The sequence below is a fragment of the Lampris incognitus genome, chromosome 3 (genome assembly GCF_029633865.1).
Source record: "Lampris incognitus isolate fLamInc1 chromosome 3, fLamInc1.hap2, whole genome shotgun sequence".
In the NCBI taxonomy this organism is placed as follows: domain Eukaryota; kingdom Metazoa; phylum Chordata; class Actinopteri; order Lampriformes; family Lampridae; genus Lampris; species Lampris incognitus.
Genome location: NC_079213.1, coordinates 32,891,243 through 32,911,693, shown reverse-complemented (window position 1 = coordinate 32,911,693; position 20,451 = coordinate 32,891,243). Strand labels below are relative to the sequence as shown.

Below are 20,451 nucleotides of genomic sequence, written 5' to 3'. Positions count from 1 at the left end.
GTCCACATTAATGTCCTTTTTATATCGTCGTAGAAATAACTTGGAGGGATAAACACGATGAATCATTTTAAAAGTCACTTCCTTAACCTTATTAATAACCAGATATTTAGAAGATAAGCGCCAGATTTTCTTCCAGTTCAGGTCTGAAATGAGATTATTCCAGTAAAAAACTACATTTTGGAACAGAGACTAGTTCTCTTTGAAATAAAACACGTTATTATGGGTCTTTTTAGAGGAGGAACAGGTCAGACCTACACCAGTAACAACGGGATCCAGTGGTAGTAAAGTCAGTTCAGATGCTGCTGAGTTTCTAAGAAGCATGACGACACCAGAAGGGATGGCGTCAAACACTGAAGCATGTTCCCTTGGTGGTGTAGGAATACCATACTTGTCTAGAAGTTCGGGGTATGGCATTAATGTGCCTCTGGAATTGAAGAGCTGCTTAACCAGGTAATTTCCACAGATAAGCCAGTTTTCCAAGAATAGTCAGGTCAAGTCAAGTCCGTTTCATTTGTATAGCCCGGTATCACAAATTACAGATTTGCCTCAAGGGGCTTTACAGAAACACAACATCCTGTCCTTAATCCCTCGTACCAGATAATGAACAACTCCCTAAAAAATAAAACTTTTAACAGGGAGAAAAATAACAATGATTTGTGTTTATATAATAATGACTCTATTGTTCCATATGTAGTGTCTGTGGGGAGGAAAATGATGCTTGTATTAATTAAAGACAAGCATTTGTTTGTGAAAATTTGCCAATTTTAAGTGCTTTTTTTTCGACATTGTAGCCGCAAAGTAAAACAAATTTTAGGCCTCCCAAGTTTTGAGAACAAGTAATTGGGAATAAAAATCCAAATTGAAGTCGGGTTCCTAAGAAACTGTTTATTACTTTAAGGGTGGAAAAGTCTCTCTCACCGTTGTCTTTTTTTTTTTCATTGAGGAAGTTGTTCCTTATCCGATGAGAGGGTCTAAGGACAGGATGTTGTGTTGCTGTTAAGCCCACTGAGGCAAGTTTGTAATTTGTGATATTGGGCTATACAAATAAAATTGATTTGATTTGATTGAAAAGAGTACTAACGATACACTCTCACCGTTCCTTTTGTTGTTTTTTTTAACTGCAAACAATACACATACAGGAATCAACATGACAGCAATGTAGCCTACATACAACTTCACACAGAAAACAGAAACTCACAATGAACAAAACAGACCCCCCCCCCCCATGTAAAATATAACAATGTTCTACACAATGAAAACACATAACCAGAATAAAAAATAATAAAACAAAAAGAAAGAAAACAATTGCATGAAAATAGATATAAGAATAAAGGAGCATTAAGTCACAGAATTGTCAGAGGGTTCTTTAAAGATATTGTCGTAGTAGTTTAACAATTTCCGGCTCTTGTTGCCTTTTAATAATCTAAAAGAATTTAGAGAGATTCAAGTTCAAGCAGGAAATGTTGCAAATAAGGTCGGGAATTACAACATTTCTGCTTGTGCACGAAGAATTTTGCCAATAAAATTAAATTACATGTTCCAAGATTTGATTTGGTGACTTGCCATAATAACAAACTGTGTTTTATAGGATTAAGGAATGTGTGACGTGCGCGTTTAAGAAAATGTGTCTCGCCGTTTCCGTTTCACTTTGTCGAGAGTCTGTGACGTAATCGGAAAGAAACTTCTTCTTCTTCTTTGACAGTGTTCAAAAAGGGCCGGCATTACCGCTCACTGCGCCGCACTCAGTTTGTCTACGTTGGAAGACAGACAGACACCCGTCGACTCCAGAGAGGCAAAGGGGGAAACAACATTTTAATCCAGCTCGACGTTTCTCACCGGCTCCACTTGTAAGTAGCCTGCAAGTTGCCAGAAAGCGTTAATTTGTAATGACACGACTAGTCAAGGAAATTGCGGTGTGTGTTTCTACTAATTCAGAATCGACCATGTAGGTTTGCCCTTGCATAGAATTTGACTACGGTTTCGTGACTCTTTGTGTACTTAACATAGAATAACAACAACACAACAATCTTCAGATATTGACCCTATACAGGCGAAATAAGACGAAGTGCAGTGGTGCAGAGAAGAGTTCGGGTTTCTCCCAAAGTTGTCGTCGGTTGTTGAAATGACTTATAGAGTTTGAGTTCGTAAGAGTTGGAATTCTTCTTCGTTCTTCAGGGTAAGGAAAGAGCTGAAATTCTTCTTCGTTCTTCAGAGTAAGGAAAGAGCTGAAATTCTTCGTTCTTCAGAGTAAGGAAAGAGCTGAAATTTTTTGTTTCTTCAGAGTAATGAAAGACGTGCAAGGCAGAGGGGGCGACAGGTTCGAATTTTCTAGAGGCACAACAGTTGATAATTGCAAAGCCTGTGGGGTTTATTTTCTATACCGAGGGTGCTTTGTGTCACGGTAATGTGTGAGCGGGGGGCGGGGTGGAGGTGGGGTGGATGCTAAAGTCTTAATGTTTTTTTTTTCAGGAGGGAGAGGCGTCCTAACGCAGTTACACAGTTAAACCAGTAGAGGCGCGCACACCCAGGTTCATGGCGCGCTGAACATTACTTGTAAAAGCGACCGATTCCTATCAGACAGCGGATGTTTACATAACCTGCGTCGTGCGTTGAGTCACGTCGTCACACCAGGTCTACCAGCTTTTCACAAGGTTTTAATGACGTAGTCAAATCGTTTCAAGTGAACATGTTTTTTTTTTACTTTTTATGTGGAATCACATATTAATTGCATTTTTACATAATCATCTTTAGTTAGATACTTTGAAAGTGATCCATCTTTTCTGCATTTTACAGAGTAATTATAGAACATGGGGTGTTTTTTTTTCCATTTGAGATAAAAGAAAGAGAAAGTACCCAAACCATACTTGCATAAACGAATTTAAACTAAAGAAGGACGTTTTGGGGAAATACACAATTTCCACTTCTCCCAAATTTTCTCAAACTTAGTTTTCCTCAAGCCTCGTGGAGACGGTGATTCTTTCCATCACAAAAATGTCATACATTATATCATAGCAGTCCTCTATAGATGGGCTGTCTGGCTTAAGCCATTTCTTGGTAATTGCTTTTCTAGCAGCTACACTCAATATTCCAAATAAATAACTTGTATTAATGTTTGTGGGTGTTGCATGTAATAGACCAAAGGGGAGTTCATCCCAATTAAAAGTTATTTTTGTCCCAAATGTAGTCACCTGTGAACATTTTATGCAATTTTAAGATAAAAAAAAAAGCAAGCAGACCAGGGAATGTTTTTCCTTGATAGAATATTTTAGATGCGGCTAGCTTGTTCAAAATCACATACCCCCCCCCCCCCCCACCGGAGCGCTGTAAAGAGACACAGAGATGGACTGCAGGGGCCCTGCTACGGCCTCTATAGCAGGGGTTCCCAACCTTTTTTGCACCGCGGACCGGTTTGATATTGACAACATTCTGGCGGACCGGGGGAGGAGCGGGGGTGGGTTAATAAAGACCGGAATATAGAGGAATTGTTTGTTCTCAAACACTGGGGAGGCGCACGCAGCTTGGCTGCAGGAAGAACGTTACTCGACTGTTGATTACCGTCTCGGCTTGGTATGAAGACTGCTAGCGAACTTCCGATATGTTACAACAGTTTGATTTTAGTTTTAAAATGTTTAAAACGTCGCTCTAAAATGTTTTAGAGTGACTTAGATTGATAATTCCCCTATAGGTCAGGCTTATAAGTCAGTAGTATCATAAGATTTAAAGTAATGTCCCGAAGCAGTTTCGGGGGGGGGGGGGGGTTTCATTGCTTCATTAGACAGCTTGTCTCCACATATCACACACACAGGGCTTGGAGTATGCGAGTCACTGGTCGCAATAAAGCCGTATTTTAGGAACGACATGTCATATTTCCTAATGAAGGAAGCTGTTTTTGTTTTTTTGTTTTTTTTACTGTCTCGGCCTCTGCTGTCTCTTGTGTTATCATCGTCATTAGACATTTTATCTCCCCTACCTCTTCCGAAGAAACTCTCAAGCGACATTTGTTTTTTACCAGTACTCATGGTAGCTAACTAGCTGCTAGTAGCGAGTTGACTGAGTGCGTCTCCAAGTTATGAAGTTAGTTACCATTGGTCTGCCGAATGCCATGTGAATGAGTGATAAAATGACATCACTGTACACACTTCAAGTATCCGTTTCAAATCAAAAGCCCTCTAACATTATATGGTCTGGCTGGACCAGGCTTTTATTTGAATATTGTAGATCATATTGTTTCCTTGCGGCCTGGTAGCAAATGCTTTGCAGCCCGGTGCCGGTCCATGGCCTGGTGGTTGGGGACCCCTGCTCTATAGGACTTCTCATTGACAATATACATGCTGGCGGTTGACCAGTGGGAAAGGAAAGTCCCTACCTATTTGTTTACAGACAGAGTACACCTGACACTGACATGTCACCTTTCATGATGTACCTACTTTTATATAAGTAAGCTGCTAACATCTATTTCAGCATCTCTGATATATTCTCTGCACTTTATCACCTCTTATTTTTCCTGTATACAGTCAATCCTTGTGATGACTGACTATATACATGCAGGGTGATTCTTCAGTTAAGGGAGTTTTTCTGTCTCCAGGGGAGATTTTCAAGAAAAAAAAAACATTTTTTTGAATAAACAATTATTGTATTTGTTAGAGTTGTGTTGTGTTGGCTACAAAAAAAGAATTGTGTCTCAGTGATGACATTTTAATACTTCTTCAATATGTTGAAAATTCAAATGTGTCAGAATTTCACTGTTTTGGGCTTGTCCCCAACCCAGACTTTTTACCTTCCCCTCTATAATAAAGTAATGAAAATGGTTAAATTCATTAAAGCTTTACTTTGCATTTTCTCATAATTTAAGAAGACATTTCAAATTCATATGGTTTATACGTATATGTGCAATTTGTAATTTTTTATAGTTAAATATCGCTGTCCCTCATACATCTGTCATTACGATCACACCCAAAATTTTAGAGCAACAACGTTTTTTCAAACAACAGTATGGTTGCCATGGAAACGAGAAGTGCCAGAGGCACATGACCAGTCATGGCAGACACGTGACTTTTCATGTCCACAAACGTAAGTAATTGGAAGATTTATATGTCTTGATCTGAGAGTATGTTTATTAGGCGTCATTACCAAACAAGTTACTAATTGAGTATTTTAGTTCAGAAATAAGAAATTTCACTTTATTCGCGTATATTCATTGTACATTGTATGCTAGCTAAGAAGTTAGCTTAGCAAGTCTAAGACTTTGTCGTTACCATCACGTGTCATTACCGTCACATTTTGCTGTTACAACTTTGAAAAAAGCACCATAATATCAAACTTATTTTGTAGGACGATCAAAGCTATGCTAAGATGCTTGTTCCAGACCATTTAAAGCTTTTGAAAAAGAAAAAAACATCCATCCATTATCTGAACCGCTTATCCTGCTCCCAGGGTCGTGGGGATGCTGGAGCCTATCCCGGCAGTTATTGGGCGGCAGGTGGGGAGAAAAAAACAGATTTTAAAAATTTAGTCTTGTTTTTAAAAATGTTCAAAAGCCGAAAGTGCCCCAAATTGGAGAATCACCCGTATATATCAAATAGGCCCTATTTTCAATTATGTTTTTAATATGTCACTCTGTCGTCAAAAAGTCCCCAATCTATGGATTCAATCTACAGTAGTTCCCATTGCAAAAAAGAGCCATCCTAAGACCTTGAATGACTATAGGCCTGTAGCTTTAACCTTCTCAACCCGTTACAGTTTGCATATCGAACCAACGGGGGGTTCAGGATGCAACCATAACTCTGCTTAACTTCATTCATAGTCACTTAGGGGGTAGTAAGAACCATGTCAGACTGTTGTTCGTAGACTTCACGTCAGCCTTCGATACCGTACAGCCTCACCTGCTAGTGCAGAAGCTTGTGGAAGGTTTTGGGCTGGACACCAACATTGTTGGATGGATTTTAGACTTCCATGCCAACAGATCTCAGAGAGTGAGAGTGAATGGACACTTTTCTGGCTTGACTGCCACATCAACCGGCTCCCCTCAGGGCTGTGTCCTCCTCTCCCCTCTCCTATATGTCCTGTACACTAATTACTGCCGCAGTGAGTTCAAAAATCATCATATTGTGATTTTTGCAGATAACACGGTGATTGTGAGCCTGCTGAAGGAGAATGAAATGTCCCGTGGTCCTGTCATGGACTTATTTCTCCAAATGGTGTCATTAAGCCTTTTTGGAATTAAACGCGACTAAGACCAAAGACATGTGTATTGACTTTAGACGTAATCCCTCTAACCCGGCAACACTAAGACTAATGATCAGGAGGTTGAAATTGTTGAGTCTTGCCCAAGTATGACTCATAGTTCCCAAGTAGTACTTGGGCACTGTGATAACAAGCTGAACTTTGATTGTAATACCAATTTGCTATGCATACAAAATCCAGCCTTTTTTTGTCTGAGGAAGCTGGCTAAGTTCGGTGTTGACAGGTCCCTGTTGACTTTGTTCTACAGATCTTTTATTTCATTTCATTTCATTATTATTTATTCCAGTCATGGTAATGTACAGCTCCAGACAGAAACAAGCAATTCATAATCAAACGCATCAATTTACACATTCCGTGATTGAAAAGGAGCAGGGAGAAGAAAAATCTTATTTTGCCTGCCCCTTACTTAAACCTAAATAAACAACAGAATAGATGGTCTGTCAGTCAGTTACTCAACAACTAATACTTACAGCAACATAGGAAATGGAAAAAAAAAAAACGCCATACACAATAATTCACCATCAACTGAAACCCCACTATCTGACACCTCCATATTGTCTAATTATTCTTTCCTTATACATTTTCTTGAACTGGAAAATGTTTATACAACCCTTTAGATAACCATCGCCCCCTGCTGGCACTGTACCTTCATAAACGGGTGTACTTTTCACGCTTGAGCGAAGCAAACCATTTACATGACACTTAAAAAATCGAATTATTGCGTTAGTCCGACTAAAACCGGACTTTTAAAATGCATTTAAACATGTTAGCTCGACTGAAATCGAAGTTGTAATAGTCGGACTAACACACCCAGATAATGCGATTGGAAGTCGATTTACTTATGCATGTATACACCTTAGTCGGACTGGAGCTGGTTGAGGCGATCTCCGCACGCGCTAACTTTCCGCGCCCCAAGTCTGACCCGGAAGTCGAACAGCGTAAACAGAAGATGAGGGGGACAAAAGAGGAGGAAGCCAGTAACTGCAAACATGGCGAAAACATCGAGAGCTCATTTTACAACAGGTACGCTATGTACAGATTCGCAAAGTTGTCCATCTTTGTGCCAGTTTAGCTCTGGGTTGCTAACTGCTTCTTCTTCGGAGGGGTTGCTAACTTCCTAGTTCACTACGACGATTGTTGTGCTCTGCGTGTGTGACCGTAATAGGTCAACTGGTAATGGTCCAATACAAACAAGCTGAAAGAGTGCATATCACCACCTATCATAGCGGAGCCCACATGACTCCCTCAGTAAATCGATTTCCCTCCCGCGCATGTATACTGGGACCAAAGTCAGTAGTCGGACTAATGAACTATTCGAGCTATAACCATAGCTCGACTAAACTGCATGTAAACGTACTGACGCGGCGTGATACTGGGCTGATTTATATGCACAAGGGTTGTTGCGGAAACGAGCCGTTATACGCTGGCACAGGAAATGAGTTGGGCATCTAAGAATTTGGCACGACTACTCTTGTTGAGGTAACTCACGGACATGCTGTTTAAAGGTTTATATTTTCATTATAGAACCTTGTCAGCCTGGTACTTCCGGGTTTTCCGGCTTCCCACCCGCCTGAGATTGTGAGCGTTTGTTGCGATCACTACGGAAAACTAAGAACTTGAAGGGGTAAAAATTGAGGATTACTTCTCTGACAGAGAGCTGTTCGTCTTTGGGTGCTCTCTTTGAAACATACGGAAGGAAATTGTGACTGAAATCGGAGAGAATCTGACGTTTATTCCCTCGTTGGGGTTGAGGCCTACAGCAACACTGCCGCGCTGCCAAGATGGCTGGTCGAAAGGACAAAGAAAAAGACAATGGTCAGTACATCTCCCAGGAGCGGGTGCATGAACTACTGGATCAACAAAAAGCTTTTTACAAAGAACTGCTACAGCAGCAGGAAAACAACTTTAAAGCTCATGTGCGCACCCTTATGGATACAACAAACACAAGAATGGACGCCATTTTGAAAGAGCTGCAGGAATTGAAAATCAGCCTCCGTTTCACGCAAAAGGAGGTGGATGCCCTGAAAGCTGCCAGCACCAGTCTATCATCCATGTAAATGGATGATAGACTGGTGCTGGCTGGTGCATGTAAAACAAATGAAGCAGACATACACAAACTGGCTGAATCAATGATTATAATAAATAACAAAGCGGATGTTCTGGATGGTCAGTCCAGGCGTCATAATGTGATTATTGATGGCATTCCTGAGTCTGAGAATGAAAGGTGGTTAGAGTCAGAGGAGAAGATGCTGACTCTCTGTAAGGAAAAACTGAACCTGGATCCCCACACCGTTGGGATAGAAGGAGTTCAGCGTGTCGGAAAAGCATCAACAGTAGCAGATGGCACTCCAGGCAGACAGCGACCTCCACCTCTAATAGTTAAGTTTTTAAGAATTAAGGACAGGGACACAATTTTGAGCAAAGCAAAAATGCTGAAAGGATCGAACATTTTTATAAATGAGGACTATCCTGATTCAGCTCACTAGAAGAGAAAGGAGCTGCTGCCTAAAATTAAAGCTGCCAGAGAAAGAGGGGACATTGCATTTCTAAGGTATGACAAACTCATTATTCACAAACGGCATTAAGGAAGAAGAGCTCGGAACCCACAACAAGGACAACATGCACAAACACACAAGATGTAACAGTAAAGATATGGTAGAAAATACATTTCATATCTCGTGTCTATTGCTACTTCCTAAAAACAGTTTGAAAATTGCTCATCTGAATATTTGTAGCTTGAGGAACACATTGAATGAAATTGCTGATCTGTTGTTTTCAAACACAATTCCTATACTTGCTCTCTGAAACACATTTGGATGAGACATTTGATGATGATGCTCTGACCATACCAGGATATAACCTGTACAGAGAGGACAGCAATATGCGTGGAGGTGGAGTTGCCTGTTATGTTCAAAATCATATTCCAGTCAAAGTTAGGGAGGACATTATGTGCAAGGAAATTGAGGTATTGTGGCTTCAGGTTAATGTGCCCAATATTAAATCAATTTTATTGAGCTGCTGTTACAGGCCACCGAGCTCAAATCGTTATTATTTAGATGTTATAGGCGAGAAGCTAGATAAGGTATGCGAATTGAATATGGAAGTTGTTTTAACAGGAGATTTAAATATCGACTGGCTATCACGCATATGTCCCTTAAAATATCAGTTGATCACCATCACTGAGGCATGTTGTTTGAAACAAATGTTAACACAACCTACTAGATTAAACATTAACAATAGGGGTATCAACACATCATCTTGTATCGATCCTATTTTTTTGAGTGAAAGTATTTCTACACCAAGGGAGTATCAGTTCCAATAGGTTGTAGCGATCACAATGTAGTAGCGATTGCCAGGAAAAGTAAAATACCCACAGCTAAACCAAAAGTTGTGCACAAAAGGTCATACAGGAGGTTCTCTCAGGAAGCCTTCCTGGACGATGTCAGTAACATATGTTGGTCAACCATTTATGATGAAAAGGAACCAGATGGAGCACTAGAAGTCTTTCTTAAAAAGTTTCAGCCAGTCTTGGACAAGCATGCATCTGTTAGAAAACTGACGGTGAGAACTCATAGAGCACCATGGGTTGACAAGGAATTAAACCACCACATGTCTCTGAGGGATAAGGCAAAGGAAATGGAACAGAAAAGTGATAGTATAATTGACAGACAGAAATACTGTAAATTAAGGAATTATGTTACAAAGCTCAACCAAAAGAAAAAGAAACAATATTATACTCTACAGTTAAGCAGAACAAGGAATGATGGGAAAAAGCTTTGGAGTACACTGAACAGTATAATGGGACGAAACTCATCTTTACAACCCACCTGTATTGATTGCGGAGGTACCTTTATTACTAAACCCAAAGAAATTGCAAATTATTTGAATGACCATTTTAAAAGCAAGGTATATGAATTAAGGAAAGACTTATCACATGGGACAGATAATACTTTATCCATTTATAACATAACAACATTTCTGAGAGATAAACCATGTCATTTTGAGTTTAATGAACTAAATACAGAAACGGCTGAAAAATTAATTAAATTAACATGTAATGACAAACAACCAGGAATTGATAATATAGATGATAAACTGATTCGAATAGCTGTTAATTACATTGCACACCCTATCTGTCACATAATGAATACCAGCCTGAAACAATCTATCTTTCCACAGGCTTGGAAGGAAGCAAAAGTCATACCATTGCCCAAAGATAAGAAAACATCATTTAGTGGCCATAACAGTTGCCCCATAAGCTTGCTATCAGCTGTAAGTAAGATCTTTGAGAAGGCAATTTTTGATCAAATACAAGAATACTTCTCAGCAAATAATCTGATAACAGATTTCCAGCATGCCTATAGAAAAGGACATTCTACATGTACAGCTCTAGCCCAAATGACAGATGACTGGTACAGAGATTTGGACAGCAAAATGATCTGTGGTGCAGTCCTTTTAGATTTTACAGCAGCATTTGATGTAATTGACCACAAGTTCCTTCTTGAAAAGCTGGAGTCTTATGGTTTAAGCCATCTGCAATGGCCTGGATGTAAAGTTATTTGACGCATAGATCACAGAGTCTTCTTTAATGGAGATTACTCAGATAGTGTATCTATAGAGTGTGGAATTCCTCAAGGAAGCTGCCTAGGTCCACTTATGTACTCCATTTTTACAAATGATTTACCTCTCGCTCTAAAAGATGCTAAATTAACGATGTATGCAGATGACACTACAGTGTATGCATCAGCAACAACACCTGCTGAGTTAAATGTCATCCTGAATAGGGAGCTAGATATAATCTGGAAATGGGTCTTTGAAAACAAAGTGATACTTAATGCAACTAAAACGAAAAGCATTATATTTGGTTCAAATCATTCTCTTAGGAAAGAGCCAGAGCTAAAACTCTTTATAAATAAAACACCAATCTAACAAGTAAAGGAAACTAAGCTCCTGGGCATCATTCTTGATAATAAGCTGTCCTGGTCAAACACATTGACACAGTTGTAAACAGAATGGGTAAGGCATTGGCAGTGGTAAGGCGATGCAGAAAATACCTCACACCAGAATTGACTAAAATGGTAATAAACACTATTGTTCTCTCACAGCTCGACTATTGCCAAATAATATGGGCGAATGCCATGAAAAAAGATTTAAGCAAACTCCAGTTGCTACAGAACAAGGTGGCGCGCCTTGCTTTCCAATGTCCATACAGTACGAACATCAACAGCATGCACTTCTGTCTACAATGGTTAAAAGTTGCGGACAGAATGAATGCTGCACTTCAATCTTCAATATGGAAGGTTTTACAATACAAAACTCCATTTCTATCTGTACAATCAGTTAAAACACAATTCAGAATCATTTACATATGCCACTAGACAGGTAACAGAAGGCCGGTTTTCACTTCCTAAGCAAAACACTAATTTTCTGAAGCGTCCAGCAGAATACAGATCAATGAAAGTGTAACCCACATGATTACATGTACCCTGTGACGTATGTAAGTTCCACGAGTAGCCACTAGGAGGCACACGAGCTACAGAGTTTAAACCATACAAACAACCGTCAACAATAGAGAAGAGAAATACGGATATTTAGAAATACGGACAACTTTGACTATGGATACTTGAATTATTGATATTTGAACTACGGATATTTGAGCTACAGGACATTTGAACTACGACAAAAAAGATCCCTCCCACGAAGCTTCCTTGGTGAGCCGCTAGCCAAAGCTAAAAAGTAAACAGCTTTCTGTGTTCCATGTAATCATAGCCATTTATGTAGGATATCTTGATTTTATCCAAAGACAGATGATCTCCTGTTGAAGGAAGAAGGAAGACTCTTTTCTCTTGTGTTTTGTACGCTGCTGGAATCCTGGTGAGATAAGAGTTTAAAATCTTGAAATCTGAAGACTGACAATTTTCCATTGGTTGCTAAGCTAAGCTAACCCAGCTAAAACGTATATCTATGATCCTTAGCAGTTCCCATATGATTCAGAGCTTTAAAACCAGTCAGGACACCCGGTCCATAGGGTTTATTTGATGTAGGAATGTTAGAGATTTTAATATAATAATATGCTTGTTGTTAAAAAAAAAACTGTAAGCTCCAGTTGCCACTAGCCACCGAGCCAACTCGGGCTACATGGCATCCATGGAACCCATAGCAGCCAGCTAGACGTGAATTCACGTTGATAGTGCCGCAGCCTGGCTGCGATGACATTGTTTTTAACTGTTCTTACAGCAATAGGCTGTTGTCATTCAGCCGCATATTAGTTATATGTGGGAAATGATTTAATTCTGAGAATTGACTCTAGATTTGGGTATTTTTATTTTGTTTGTAATTGTTTGATAGAGATTGCAATTAATAAGTAATCTGTACAATTTTGTGCAGACTGGTTTTTTTAGTACCCCGAACAACCCCCCTTGCTACACCTTTTGGAACCCTTGGATACCCCCTTTGGATTGCCCCCATCATCGCCCTGGATTTGGATTCATCATCATCGCCTCTACATTAACTTGCCCCTGTGATTGTGGTAGGATCTGGACATTGCACCTTGCACAGATTGGAAGACTGAATCATTCCCCCTTTTCTTTTCTTTATTATTTTCTTTGAGTGCACTCATACTTTATTTTGGATTATTTTCTTTAATTTGTTAGTGTAGAATATGGCTGCATAAGTAATATATTAGAAGGGTATAAAATAGAATATAGATAGATATAGACAATAAATAGAATATTAGGAAGAACTTTTAAAAAGTATAATAGAGTAATATATATATATATATATATGTATAACACATCTCATTTAGTATTGATATTGAAATAACTTTACTTTGAACTGTTGAAATAAATTGGTTTTTTTTATTGTAAACTATACCCACGAGTGTGTGTGTTGTCTTTGGGGTGAGTACTAGAATCTGGTCTAGAAAAAAAACCTACACCAATCTCCACTGAACTTAGACATTAGACTGTAAACTGTCCCTGCACAAGCATAGGCCCATTCCCCTGTCGTGCAGGTTACAAAAGCATGGAATTCCTTACCACTGCCAACGACTAAACTGACACAGAAATCAATATTTAAACAGCAAATAAAGAAACACCTTAGAATGTTATATTTGTAGGATGCAAAATACATGGTCATACGCACACATATTACACACACAAACAGGACAGGGTAAGGTGTCATTTAAACTGAATTGTATAGCCTGGATGGTTTCAACAGTTTGTATATTGGAATGATTTTTGTATGTGTCTTTGCTGTTGGATGATGACTTATGTGTACTGTAAAGTTTAATGTAGGTTTTTGCTGTTTTTGTTTTTCTCTGTCTTGTTTTAAATGTACTTATTAAATGTATTGTTTTTATGTGGACCCCAGTAAGACTAGCGGTGCTTTAGGGCACAGCTAATGGGGATCCTGATAAATAAACTAAACTAAACTAAACTAGAGCGTTCTCTAAAGAATTCCATAGTTTGACGCCACATACCGAAATACAGATATGCTTTAAAGTAGTGCGTGCATACTGATTTTTAAAACTACATTTCCTTCTATGGTCCTCGTCCTCTGAACTAAAAACAAATAATTTTTGTAAATCTTCTAGTTATACTCTGCTTTTTGACCTGTACATAACTAACAATGTCTGTAACTCAACTAAATCTTTGAGTTTCATTAATCCTGACTTAAACAGTCCGTTGGTGTGTTCTCTTGGATTCACTTTATGGATAATTCTTACTGCTCTTCTCTGTAATATAAACAATGGCTTTATGTTGCTCATATACACGTTGTCTCACACTTCCACACAGTAACTAAAATATGGCAAAATAAGTGAACAGTACAGAATTCGCATTACTTTATGATTAAACACGTACTTTGCTTTGTTCAAAACAAATATTCTTAGACACCTTTGTTTTAACATATGCTATATGAGATTTCCATGTCAGTTTGTCATCCATTATTACACCCAAGAATCTAAACTCGGATACTCTTTCAATATCAACTCCATCTATAGACCGTAAAACATTTTCTTCCTTTTTCTGTTTCGTAAAAACCATAAACTTAGTGTTGCTCAAATTTAATGATAATTTATTTTCATCAAACCATCTTTTCAGTTTGACCATTTCATTTACAATGCTTTCTGCTAAACTTTTTAAGTCATCTCCTGAACTAAAAAATAAATAAATAGTGTTATCTGCAAACAAAACAAACTGCAATATCTTTGACACTTCACATATGTCATTGATATATAAAATGAAAAGTTTCGGCCCCAACACCGAGCCTTGTGGGACTCCACATTCAATCTTCATGCACTCCAATGTATTGCCAGCAAACTGTACAAATTGTTTTCTGTTATCTAAATAACTGCTTCACCAATGTACTTTTTCTTTCATCGGTTGGTATGCCTCTCTCAATCTTAAACAGAAAAATGCACTAACAAAGGTGATCGAGGTCTGCAGTAGCATCACAGGTACCTGACAGAGAAGTCTGTCTGATTCATATAACAAGCGGATTTGAAGGAAATCAGAATCCATCCTATCTGACAGCACCCACCCCCTGCACCTAGAGTTTCAGACCTAGAGTGTCCGACCTAGCGTGTCTGACCTAGAGCATCAGACCAAGCGCGTCAGACCTAGAGCATCCGACCTATCATGTCTGACCTAGTGCGTCCAACCTAGAGCGTCAGACCTAGAGTGTTAGACCTAGAGCGTCAGACCTTGCCTTCTGGTTCCCGCTTCAAATGCCCAGTAGTCAAAACCAATAGATACAAACATTCCTGCATTCCCTCAGCCATTTCACTGCTAAACTCCAACAGTAAGAGGTAATACCAGCTCCACCTTGATAATCACTGTATTTACTGTTGCATTGCTTTTCGTTGGCTTTGTTCTCCTCACTACATATTGTATCTGTTTGCCTTATATGTTCTGTGGAGGGTTTGTGTGTTTAAATGTTGCTCCTGCTACACAACAATAGCCCTTCAGGGACAAATATAACCTACTTGACTTGACTACATCTGAAGGTTGTTGTGTTGTAATGTTGTTATTCTATGTTATGTGCGCTGAGAGAGACACGAAACCGGAGTCAAATTCCATGTATGTGCAAACCTACATGGCCAATAAACATCCATCCATCCGTCATCCAAACTGCTTATCCTGCTCTCAGGGTCACGGGGATGCTGGAGCCTGCTCCGGTTTCCTCCCACAGTCCAAAGACATGTAGGTCAGGTGAATCAGCCGTTCTAAATTGTCCCAAGGCCAATAAACATGATTCTGATTAAGTAATGGCCACTGTTGGCCTCTCTTTCAAGATAAAGAAGGTTGGTCTGTCTGTCTCTCTGTGTGTGTGTGTGTGTGTCTCTGTCTCTGTCTCTCTCTGTGTATCTCTGTCGCTCTCTTTGTCTCTGTGTGTCTCTGTCTATCTGTGTCTCTCTCTGTGTCTCTCTGTGTGTGTGTGTGAGTGTCTGTGTCTCTGTCTGTCTCTGTGTCTCTGTCTCTCTCTCTCTCTCTGTCTCCATGTGTGTGTGTGTGTGCGTGTGTGTGTGCGTGTGTCTCTCTCTCCCTGTGTCTGTGTTTCTCTAGCTCTGTGTCTCTGTGTCTCTCTCTGTCTGTCTCGCTCCGTGTGTGTGTGTGTGTGTGTGTGTGTGTCTCTCTCTCTCTTTGTGTGTCTCTGTCTCTCTGTCTGTCTCTCTGTCTGTGTGTATGTGTGTGTGTGTGTGTGTGTGTGTGTGTGTCTCTCTGTGTCTTCCTTGAGTGAATGGCATATCGGTGGCAGTATGTTAGTCACACGGTCACAACATCTCTAACAGCAGCAGTGATTTCGGGGTGTCTGATCTGTTTTTAAGCCGTTCATGAAGAGACTAATACGTATCTACTTGAGATTTACTTCTTTTTTTTCCAGAAATTAAAACCAACCATGGCGGATGAGCAAGCGAGTAACCGCCATGCCACCACCGACTCCAACGCTACCGGTAATACAACCGGGGAGACAGACACGGTGCAAAGCGTGGAGGATACGGTGGAATTCAGACTCATGATGGCCTACGCACAGAGGAGACACAGGCCAGATGCACCATTGCGTGTTCCACATAAAGAAGAGAAGGAAAGGAAGGAGAAGAAGAGGAAGAGCTGGCGAAGGATTTTTACCTGTGTCACACCTCAGACCGGGGACAAGGAGGAAGTTGGACAGGACAGGAGCAGCTGTGAAGACACTGATGATCTAAGAGTCATGAATAGGCGTGCTGGTGGGTATTGTTAATAGGAGTGCCGGTGGGTGTTGTTAATGGGGGTGCCGGTGGGTGTTGTTAATAGGAGTGCCAGTGGGTGTTGTTAGTAGGAATGCCCGTGGGTGTTGTTGGTAGGAGTTCCAGTGGGTGTTGTTAATAGCAGTGCCAGTGGGTGTTTTTGGTAGGAGTACCGGTGGGTGTTGTTAATAGGAGTGCCGGTGGGTGTTGTTAGTAGGAGTGCCAGTGGGTGTTGTTATATAGGAGTGCCAGTGGGTGTTGTTAGTAGGAGTGCCGGTGGGTGTTGTTGGTAGGAGTGCCGGTGGGTGTTGTTAATAGGAGTGCCGGTGGGTTTTGTAAATAGGAGTGCCGGTGGGTGTTGTAAGTAGGAGTGCCAGTGGGTGTTGTTAATAGGAGTGCCAGTGGGTAGGAGTGCCAGTGGGTGTTGTTAATAGGAGTGCCAGTGGGTGTTGTTAATAGGAGTGCCAGTGGGTGTTGTTAGTAAGAGTGCCAGTGGGTGTTGTTAGTAGGAGGGCCAGTGGGTTTTGTTAATAGGAGTGCCGTTGGGTGTTGTTAATAGGAGTGCCAGTGGGTGTTGTTAATAGGAGTGCCGGTGGGTGTTGTTGATAGGAGTGCCAGTGGGTGTTGTTAATAGGAGTGCTGGTGGGTGTTGTTGGTAGGAGTGCCAGTGGGTGTTGTTAATAGGAGTGCCGGTGGGTGTTGTTAGTAGGAGTGCCGGTGGGTGTTGTTAGTAGGAGTGCCGATGGGAGTTGTTAGCAGGAGTGCCGGTGGGTGTTGTTAATAGCAGTGCCAGTGGGTGTTTTTGGTAGGAGTGCCAGTGGGTGTTGTTAGTAGGAGTGCCGGTGGGTGTTGTTAATAGGAGTGCCAGTGGGTGTTGTTAATAGGAGTGCCGGTGGGTGTTGTTGGTAGGAGTACCGGTGGGTGTGTTAATAGGAGTGCCAGTGGGTGTTGTTAATAGGAGTGCCAGTGGGTAGGAGTGCCAGTGGTTGTTGTTAATAGGAGTGCCAGTGGGTGTCATTAATAGGAGTGCTGGTGGGTGTTGTTAGTAGGAGTGCCGGTGGGTGTTGTTAATAGGAGTGCCGGTGGGTGTTGTTAGTAGGAGTGCCGATGGGTGTTGTGAGTAGGAGTGCCGGTGGGTGTTGTTGGTAGGAGTGCCGGTGGGTGTTGTTAATAGGAGTGCCGGTGGGTGTTGTTAGTAGGAGTGCCGGTGGGTGTGTTTGGTAGGAGTGCCGGTGGGTGTTGTTAATAGGAGTGCCGGTGGGTGTTGTTAGTAGGAGTGCCGATGGGTGTTGTGAGTAGGAGTGCCAGTGGGTGTTGTTAGTAGGTTTGCCGATGGGTGTTGTTAATAGGAGTGCCGGTGGGTGTTGTTGGTAGGAGTGCCGGTGGGTGTTGTTAATAGGAGTGCCGGTGGGTGTTGTTAATAGGAGTGCCAGTGGGTGTTGTTAATAGGAGTGCCGGTGGGTGTTGTTAATAGGAGTGCCAGTGGGTGTTGTTAATAGGAGTGCCGGTGGGTGTTGTTGGTAGGAGTACCGGTGGGTGTGTTAATAGGAGTGCCAGTGGGTGTTGTTAATAGGAGTGCCAGTGGGTAGGAGTGCCAGTGGTTGTTGTTAATAGGAGTGCCAGTGGGTGTCATTAATAGGAGTGCTGGTGGGTGTTGTTGGTAGGAGTGCCGGTGGGTGTTGTTAATAGGAGTGCCAGTGGGTGTTGTTAATAGGAGTGCCGGTGGGTGTTGTTGGTAGGAGTACCGGTGGGTGTGTTAATAGGAGTGCCAGTGGGTGTTCTTAATAGGAGTGCCAGTGGGTAGGAGTGCCAGTGGTTGTTGTTAATAGGAGTGCCAGTGGGTGTCATTAATAGTAGTGCTGGTGGGTGTTGTTGGTAGGAGTGCCGGTGGGTGTTGTTAATAGGAGTGCCGGTGGGTGTTGTTAGTTAGTAGGAGTGCCGATGGGTGTTGTGAGTAGGAGTGCCAGTGGGTGTTGTTAGTGGGTTTGCCGATGGGTGTTGTTAATAGCAGTGCCAGTGGGTGTTTTTGGTAGGAGTGCCAGCGGGTGTTGTTAGTAGGAGTGCCGGCGGGTGTTGTTAGTAGGAGTGCCGGTGGGTGTTGTTAATAGGAGTGCCAGTGGGTGTTGTTAATAGGAGTGCCGGTGGGTGTTGTTGGTAGGAGTACCGGTGGGTGTGTTAATAGGAGTGCCGGTGGGTGTTGTTAGTAGGAGTGCCGATGGGTGTTGTGAGTAGGAGTGCCGGTGGGTGTTGTTGGTAGGAGTGCCGGTGGGTGTTGTTGGTAGGAGTGCCGGTGGGTGTTGTTAATAGGAGTGCCGGTGGGTGTTAGTAGGAGTGCCGGTGGGTGTTGTTGGTAGGACTGCCGGTGGGTGTTGTTGGTAGGCGTGCCGGTGGGTGTGGTTGGTAGGAGTTCCAGTGGGTGCTGTTAATAGGAGTGCCGGTGGGTGTTGTTAATAGGAGTGCCAGTGGGTGTTGTTAATAGGAGTGCCGGTGGGTGTTGTTAATAGGAGTGACACTGGGTGTTGTTGATAGGAGTGCCAGTGGGTGTTGTTAGTAGGAGTGCCAATGGGTGTTGTTAGTAGCAGTGCCAGTGGGTGTTGTTAATAGGAGTGCCGGTGGGTGTTGTTAATAGGAGTGACACTGGGTGTTGTTGATAGGAGTTCCAGTGGGTGTTGTTAGTAGGAGTGCCAGTGGGTGTTGTTAGTAGCAGTGCCAGTGGGTGTTGTTAGTAGCAGTGCCAGTGGGTGTTGTTAATAAGAGTGCCAGTGGGTGTTGTTGGTAGGAGTGCCGGTGGGTGTTGTTAATAGGAATGCCGGTGGGTGTTGTAAATAGTAGTGCCAGTGGGTGTTGTTAATAGGAGTGCCTGTGGGTGTTGTTAATAGGAGTGCCTGTGGGTGTTGTTAATAGGAGTGCCAGTGGGTGTTGTTAATAGGAGTGCCAGTGGGTAGTAGTGCCAGTGGGTGTTGTTAATAGGAGTGCCAGTGGGTGTTGTTAATAGGAGTGCTGGTGGGTGTTGTTGGTAGGATTGCCAGTGGGTGTTGTTAATAGGAGTGCCGGTGGGTGTTGTTAATAGGAGTGCCGGTGGGTGTTGTTAATAGGAGTGCCGGTGGGTGTTGTTAGTAGGAGTGCCGGTGGGTGTTGTTAGTAGGATTGCCGATGGGTGTTGTTAGCAGGAGTGTCGGTGGGTGTTGTTAATAGCAGTGTCGGTGGGTGTTGTTAATAGCAGTGCCAGTGGGTGTTTTTGGTAGGAGTGCCAGTGGGTGTTGTTAGTAGGAGTGCCGGTGGGTGTTGTTAATAGGAGTGCCAGTGGGTGTTGTTAATAGGATTGCCAGTGGGTGTTGTTAATAGGAGTGCCGGTGGGTGTTGTTGGTAGGAGTACCGGTGGGTGTGTTAATAGGAGTGCCAGTGGGTGTTGTTAATAGGAGTGCCAGTGGGTAGGAGTGCCAGTGGGTGTTGTTAATAGGAGTGCCAGTGGGTAGGAGTGCCAGTGGTTGTTGTTAATAGGAGTGCCAGTGGGTGTCGTTAATAGGAGTGCTGGTGGGTGTTGTTGGTAGGAGTGCCAGTGGGTGTTGTTAATAGGCGTGCCGGTGGGTGTTGTTAGTAGGAGTGCCGGTGGGTGTTGTTAATAGGAGTGCCAGTGGGTGTTGTTAGTAGGAGTGCCAGTGGGTGTTGTTAGTAGGAGTGCCAGTGGGTGTTGTTAATAGGAGTACCAGTGGGTGTTGTTAATAGGAGTACCAGTGGGTGTTGTTAATAGGAGTGCCAGTGGGTGTTGTTAGTAAGAGTGCCAGTGGGTGTAGTTGGTAGGAGTACCCGTGGGTGTTGTTAATAGGAGTGCCGGCGGGTGATGTTAATAGGAGCGCCGGTGGGTGTTGTTGGTAGGAGTGCCGGTGGGTGTTGTTAATAGGAGTGGCGGTGGGTGTTGTTAGTAGGAGTGCCGATGGGTGTTGTGAGTAGGAGTGCCGGTGGGTGTTGTTGGTAGGAGT

At 42.1% G+C, this 20,451-nt stretch overlaps 1 protein-coding gene across 3 annotated transcripts in view; it reads left to right on the top strand.

Moving 5' to 3' along the window:
* The first annotated feature begins 1,688 nt into the window (after positions 1-1,688).
* LOC130110271 (uncharacterized) overlaps positions 1,689-20,451 on the top strand; it is a 53,972-nt gene continuing 35,209 nt past the window's right edge. For all 3 annotated transcript variants that reach the window (XM_056277319.1, XM_056277318.1, XM_056277317.1), the window contains exons 1-2: positions 1,689-1,847; positions 16,129-16,471. In XM_056277319.1, the coding sequence (XP_056133294.1) occupies positions 16,144-16,471 (328 nt within the window). In that variant the 5' untranslated portion in view covers positions 1,689-1,847; positions 16,129-16,143. The remainder of the gene's footprint in view (positions 1,848-16,128; positions 16,472-20,451) is intronic.